The sequence below is a fragment of the Macaca thibetana genome, chromosome 3, assembly GCF_024542745.1.
Source record: "Macaca thibetana thibetana isolate TM-01 chromosome 3, ASM2454274v1, whole genome shotgun sequence".
Lineage (NCBI taxonomy): Eukaryota > Metazoa > Chordata > Mammalia > Primates > Cercopithecidae > Macaca > Macaca thibetana.
In genome coordinates, this window is record NC_065580.1 from 14,788,555 (window position 1) to 14,796,565 (window position 8,011).

The 8,011-nt window shown below is 36.1% G+C and overlaps 1 protein-coding gene across 1 annotated transcript; it reads right to left on the reverse strand.

Moving 5' to 3' along the window:
• Positions 1-170: 170 nt before the first annotated feature.
• Positions 171-1,208, reverse strand: LOC126951030 (olfactory receptor 2A12). Its single transcript, XM_050784911.1, has one exon. The coding sequence runs from the start codon at positions 1,148-1,150 to the stop codon at positions 218-220; it is 933 nt and encodes a 310-aa protein (XP_050640868.1). The 5' UTR covers positions 1,151-1,208; the 3' UTR covers positions 171-217.
• Between the last annotated feature and the right edge of the window lie 6,803 nt (positions 1,209-8,011).

Consider the following 8,011-nt stretch of genomic DNA (forward strand, 5'->3'; position numbering starts at 1 on the left):
GGTCTCGGACTCCTGACCTCAGGTAATCCACCCGGGTCAGCCTCCCAAAGTGCAGGGATTACAGGCGTGAACCACCACACCCAGCCAGTTTCTCTTTTTATAAGAAGTCCAAAGATAAACAGTACTGGGTGTGGTAAATTAAAGAACTAAAAAGAATTTCCAGGACCCAGGGTCGTGAGAACCATGCTTACACACTCAGGATACCCCAAATGATTCTTCACATTGATCTCTGTTTCCAGAGAACTCTCTTTAGAGCCCCTTTCACCTCTGCGTTCCTAAGGCTGTAGATGAGGGGGTTCAGCATCGGGTTGAAAAGGCTGTAAAACAGGGAAAGGATCTTCCTCTGTTCTTGAGAATGGCTTGACCTTGGGGCCATGTAGATGACGATGGCGCTGCCAAAGAAGAGCCCCACCACGCAGAGATGGGAGGAGCAGGTGGAGAAGGCCTTTCTGCGGCCCTCCCCAGACTGGATCCTCAAGATGGCCGCCAGGATGCACAAATAGGAGACCAGCACGAGGCAGAGCGATCCCACTAAGACAAACACAGAACCCGCAAAGAGGACCACCTGGTTGAGCCCAGTGTCAGCACAGGCCAATTTGAACACGGATATGATTTGACAGAAAAAGTGGTCGATCTTTTGTGGGCCACAAAAAGGCAGCCTCAGAATAAGAGTGATGTGGACTAGAGCCAAGAGAAAGCTAAATATCCAGCAAGTTGAGGCCAGGACAGTGCACACTCTCCAGTTCATAATGAGGGTGTATTGCAAGGGATGACAGATTGCCACATACCGATCACAGCACATCACCACCAAAATCAGACACTCCGTAATAGCAAATGCCAAATACAAAAAAGTCTGAAGTATGCAAGGAGCAAAGGAGATGACTTTTTTGTGCATCACAAGATTTGCTAGCATCTTAGGGACAGTGCTCGAGGCATAGGACATGTCCACGATGGCCAGGTGTGACAGGAAGACATACATGGGTGTGTGCAGTCTTGAGTCCAGGCAGATGAGCCCCAGGATAATCCCATTTCCCATCAGGGTGAAGCTGTAGAATAGCAAGAAAAACCCAAAGAGGAACAACTCCAGGGCCGGGTCCACCTGGAATCCCAGCAGGACGACTTCTGTGATCCAGGTCCGATTGCTTTCCATGTTCTCGTGACAAAACAAAAATTCCTGTGATGTACTTAAGACAGAAATTTCACAGCTGATGGGAGAAAATAAAAAACATTTCATTATAGAGCATGAATTTTATGCCAGAGGCCACAAATCAGTATTTCATGGGTCCATCCAGCCCAAAGTCCTCTGATGTTGACTCACAAATTTGGCTTTTAGAGATATTTAAAATCTGTAGTTATTGATTAATATTAAAAATTAGGAGATTTCGTGTTAAAATTGGTGTCTCTAGCTTCTTTTGAGAAAAATAGATTTGTCATTTTGTGATATTCATTGAAAGCAACAATCAGCTAAATCTAATGAGGCAATAGATAGAGGCCGGTCCTCTTTCATGTACCACTGTTTTCACCAATCTTTATTTCATCCCAGAAGTTGAGCTCAGTGACATGAACAATTTTATCATTGTACCTACGCTACTGATGACATATTTACATAAGAAGAGAGTGAAGATTTTTGCTCAAGATGGGTTTCCAATTTCTCCTCTACTTCAAATACATGGATATGAGAGATAAAATACAAAATGCAAACCCCAGAGAGTTTAAAATGTGACAGCTCCTTCATACACCAGAAATGAATCAGAAACATAATATGCTCCAAGTCTGGAAGCAGAGAGTAATACCGGAAACTTAGCTTTTATGGGGTTAAGGCAAGTTGTTGCGAGATGCGGTACTGATGTGATTGTTTGAAGCTAAGGGGTTGGATTGGGGCCATGAAAGAAGTTTTAAAACAACTATTGGGTTGCTGGATAAAGTGACATTCAAGAAGTCAATATGCTTGCCAGTTCTATAGTTTGATCAACAGAACCTGAGAAAGTGTTATAAGACCTGATTTTTATAAGGGGCCCTTGGAGCCAGGTGAAGAACAACAAAATCTAAAGACCACAAGAGGGAGAAACAAGATAGAAAAATCAAGTAATAATAATAATGACAATAATAAAAATAAAAACTCCTCCACTCAAAATTTGCTTAACATGTTTGTTTTAAAACACAAATTTAACATCAAAAAGGTAAAACAAAGTAAATAATTAGAACCTTAAATTCATTGAAGATGCAATTAGATGTATAGAACAATCTTCCAAAGACTTATTAATATAAGGATGATCAGGATGCTTTAATACATTAATGAAGACATAATATTTTCTAAAATGACACATAAATTAAGAAAAATAAAATAGCCATGAAAATACAGTGTATAAAAACAAATCAGTTATAGACTTTTGCAGTAAGAAATATAACACACAATTTTAAAAACAATAAAGAGGATAATGTCCACACCTACCATTAAAGGGAAGAAGTTGTGTATTGGAAGATGTCATGAAGGAATCTACCCAGATTTTAATACAGACAGGCAAAAGGATAACATTTTGAAAGCACAGCTGAGAGACATAAATGATTGAAAGACTAAATTTAGATATGATAGTTTCCTAAGCAAAAGAATGAAGAAAATGGGGAGGAAACAATTTTGAACAGATTTCACCAAAAATGTTCCAGAATTGAAAATAATTTGTCTTTAAATCACTAATAAAATGCATTCCACTTAATGAATATAATAAAGGTAAATATATACTCAAGCAAATTGAAATTTTTGTAACTGAAGATGACCCGAGTCTTTAGATCAAAAATGAACCCTGAAACAAAATAGAATAAATAAAAAATAAATTCGCAATAAATGTAAATGACCAAAAATTTTCTCGGATGACTATCTTTCCTCCATACTCTACATTTCACTGTGTGTAGACTTCCTGGAATTTCTATTGGATCAATATTATCATCTATCAACATATCTTATATGTCTCTTACCTGTTCTTTAAGATATTTTTTCTTTCTTTCACTCTTCACCATGTTCTTGACATTTTTTTCAAAACAAAATTCACAAAGAATACAAAATTTAGAATTTATTTCCTACAAAAGAACTGCAAAATTCATTTTTTCATTACTCATTAACTACTCAGACTAAAGAACCGCAAAATTTAAATAGAAAAAAATTCGTTAATTTGAAAAAGAGTACCCATAAAACCTACAGAATCAACATACAAAAATCACTAGAATTTCTATACACCAACAACAGTCAAGCCAAGAGCCAAATTGGAAATGCAATCCCATTCACAATTGGCACAAAAAGAATAAAATACGTAGGAATACAGCTAACCAGGGAGGTGAAAGGTCTCAACAATGAGAACTACAAAACACTGTTCAAAGAAATCAGAGATGACACAAACAAATGGAAAAACATTCCATGCTCATTGATAGAAAGAATCACTATTGTTAAAATGGCCATACTGCCTAATGCTATTCCTATCAAACTACCAATGATATTCTTCACAGAACTAGAGAAAACTATTTTTAAACTCATATGAAACAAAAAAAAAAGAGCCCAAATAGCCAAGGCACCCCTAAGCAAAAAGAACACAGCTGGAGGCATCATGCTATTTGACTTCAAACTACACTTCAGGGCTACAGTAACCAAAACAGCATAATACTGGTACAAGAACAGACATATGGACTAATGGAAGAGAATAGAGAACCCAGAAATAAGGCCTTGCACCTACAACCATCTGATTTTCAACAAAGCTGACTGAAAAAAGCAATGGCGAAAGGGGTCCCTATTCAATAAATGGTGCTGGGAGAACTGGCTAGCCATATGCAGATGATTGAAGCTGGACCCCTTCCTTACACCATATGCAAAAATCAACTCACAATGGATTAAAGACTTAAATGTAAAACCCAAAGCAATAAAAACCTTGCAAGACAAAATCTAGGTGATATCGTTCTGGACATAGAAACGGACAGAAATTTCATGATGAAGATGCCAAAAGCGATTGCAATAAAAGCAAAAATTTACAAATGAGATCTAATTAACTAAAGAGTTCTGCACAGTAAAGGAAATTATCAACAAAGTAGACAGACAATCTACAGAATGGGAGAAATTATTTGCAAACTATATATCTGACAAAGGTCTAATATCCAGCATCTATAAGGAACTTAAACAAATTTACAAAAAAAAAAAAATCCCATTAAAAAGTAAGCAAACGGTATGAACAGACACTTCAAAAGGAGGCATGCAAGCAGGCAACAAACGTATGAAAAAATGCTCAACATCACTAATCATCAGATAAATGCAAATCAAAACCACAATGAGATACCATCTCACATCAGTCAGAAGGGCTACTGTTAAAAAGTCAAAACATAACAGATGCTGGTAAGGCTGCAGAGAGAAAAGGGAACGCTTACACACTGTTGGTGGGAAAGTAAACTAGTTCAACCACTGCAGAAAGCAGTTTGGAGTTTCTTTTCTTTTTCTTTCTTTTTTTTTTTTTTATTTTTCTTTTCATTTTTTTGACACAGAGTCTTGTTCTGTTGCCCAGACTGGAGTGCAATGGCACAATCTTGGCTCACTGCAACCTCCGCCTCCCAAGTTCAAGTGATTCTCTCGCCCCAGCCTCCCAAGTAGCCGGGATTACAGGCACATGCCATCACACGTGGCTAATTTTTGTATTTTTAGTAGAGACAGGGTTTCACCATGTTGACCAGGATGGTCTTGAACTCCTGACATCAAATGATCTGCCTGCCTCGGCCTCCCAAAACGCTGGGATTACAGGCATGAGCCACTGCACCCAGCCCTGGAGATTTCTTAAAGAACTAAAAATAGAATTACCATTTGACTCAGCAATCCCATTGCTGGGTATACACCCAAAGGAATATAAATCATTCCATTATAAAGACACATAAACACATACATTTATTGCAGCACTATTCATAATGGTAAAGACATGGAATCAACCTAAATATTAAAAACTGGTAGACTAGATAGAGAAAATGTGGTACATATACACCATGGAATACTATGCAGCCATGAAAAAGAATGAGATCATGTCCCTTGTAGGAACATGGATGGAGCTGAAGGTCTTTATCCTTAGGAAACTAACACAGGATCAGAAAATCAAATACCACATATTCTCATTTATACATGGGAGATAAATGATAGGAACACATGGACACATAGACGGGAACAACAGGCACTGGGGCCCATCAGAAGGCAGAAGGTGAAAGGAGGGAGAGAATCATGAAAAACAATTAATGGGTACTAGGCTTAATACCTGAGTGATGAAATAGTATGTACCACAAACCCCATGACATGAGTTTACCTGTGTAACAAACCTGTACATGTACACCTGAACTTAAAAGTTAAAAAAAGAAAAAGAGTATCCATAAAACCTACAGAATTTATTCTGTGACTGACATCAGTTTAAAATTTATCTCATCTTACTAATTTTTTAAAATTTAATAACTTTGTTTTTCTTAGATTTTTAAGTTGATACACATATGTATGTATACATATAAATATATATTTATATATATGTGTCTAATACATGTATGCACATATTTCTTGGTTCATTATAGTGCCTTTTTGTTTCATAACCTTTTTGATTTTTAATAGAAACTATAATTTTATTTGTCTCTTCAAGTCTTTGTTATAGTCTCTTAAAATTTAATTTTTCTAGTATTAACAGGTAATATTACAAATTATCAAAGGTAAAAGACAATGATCTAATAAGAGCAACAACGCCACTGACAGAGACTTCTCATCGACGAGAAGAGTTCAGAAGATGATGAGCTACTATTGTTACTGTACCAAGAAGGGGAGAAGCTGTCATTCCACAATTTTATATCTGCAATAACTCTCTTGAATGAATGAGAGCAAAGTAAGCTATTATTGGATATACAAATCAGAAGGGTACTGAGGACCTACAGATCCTCAGTATACCACTATATTCCTCAATAAGAACAAAAGCGAACCCAGAGGTAAATCGAATATATGAAAACAATATTTACACATAATTTCAAATAGAATATCTTAGTAAATTTTATAAACAACGGGCTATAAAACAATTATTTTGGTGTTTTGAAAGGGTAAAATTAAACCTTTTGGAAATAAGTAAACAGAGGGAGATGTGTGATAAGTAAAGAATGCTAAGATTCTTGATGAAAATTGAAACTAGGACTGACTTTAGATTTGTTAAAATAATGTATTAAATTTGTATGTTAGCAATTAGTAAGAATCATAAAAAATAAACAAAATATATGGTTTCCAAAATTACAAAGTAAATAAAAGAAATTTGAAAGCATTATCAATCCAACAGCAGGCCAAAAAAGAAAAAAAACAGCAATTTTTTTTTTGGCAAATAGAAAACACAAAATAAGGAAGTATAAATAAGTCTGTGTATATGGATTATCACATTATATGTAATTATAGGGCATTAAAAGACAGAGTTAGGCACTTTAGATGAAAAACAGAAAATCAAATTACAAAATCTTTATGTGTCACACCTAAACCCCTTAAACATAAATTCTCTTTTTTTCTGTCTAACGCACACAAACACACAGATGCACACGCACAAACACATGCGCACATGCACACAAACGCATGTGCACACCCACGCACGCCCCCACACAGAAATTAAAAATAAAATAATGAAAAACATATTGCAGAAACTGGTAATAGCAATTTTGTTATCACTTTCCAGCATGCATAAGCATGTAGGTGATACTATACAATAATAATGAAAAGAAAAATCCACAAAGAATAAAATTCAGAATTTATATCCTATGAAAAGCTGCAAGATTCAAAGAGAAAAAACCTTTCCTGAATCTGAAAAAGAATATCCATAAAACCATCAGAAACATTATACTTAATGGTGAATGTTTAAAAGCTTTCCCCCTGCATTAGAATATAAGAGGCTCCTCTAATACCACTTCTATTTAATGTTGATTCATAAAGTAGCCAGTGATAACACCAAAAGAAAGAGTAAGAGGCATAAGAATTAAAATGAAGAATATCAAATGTCATTATTTACAACACCAAGATTTTCTTTGTAGAAAAATTTTAAACTCAATAAATAAACTATTGAAATTAATGTATCTTTACAAAAACTTCTGGATTCAAGGTCAATGTACAAAATAAATAAGATATGTATATATACATGTATACATTCATATAATTGTGCGTTTACAGATTGGAAGTTTTGTAAAGGTTCTAAATCTATTCAATTTGATCTATACTTTCAGTGAAATTCACATCAGAATACCAGCAAGTTTTTTATCAATGAAAATTAATAATTGTACTCTAAATATGATATGAAATGCAGAAGGTCTAGAATAGCCAAGAAAATCTTGAGCAAGAAAAATAAGTGGAAGAACTTACTCCATTGACTCTCCAGACTTATAAAGCTACAGCAATTAAGTGAATGTGGCAGTGGGAGAAGGATAAACAAATAGACCAGTGACATAGAGTGGTTAACCCAAAAATCCAGAAGAATGGCCAGGTGCGGAGGCTCATGCCTGTAATCCCAGCACTTTGGGAGGCCGAGGTGGGTGGATCACCTGAGGTCAGGAGTTCGAGACCAGCCTGGCCAACATGGTAAAGCCCTGTCTCTACTAAAAGCACAAAAATTAGCAGGGTGTGGTGTTGGGCATCTGTAGTCCCAGCTATTTGGGAGGCTGAGGCAGGAGAATCGCTTGAACCCAGGAGGCAGAGGTTGCAGTGAGCCGAAATAGTACCACTGCACTCCAGCCTGGGAGACAGAGTGAGATGCTGTTAAAAAAAAAAAAAATTCCAGAAGAATACGCACACTCTTGGTCTAAGACAAAGTTGGCACTGGTGTTTTTGAAAAATAATATTATGCTGTGTCAGTTGGCTATCCATGTTGAAGAACACCAAAGCACGGCCCCTCCCACACACATGCACAAAAATAAACTTCAGGTCCGTTTTAGATCGAAATAGGAAGGATCAAAACAAACTCTCCAGAATACAAGCTAGGGGTATATTTTTGAGAGTAGC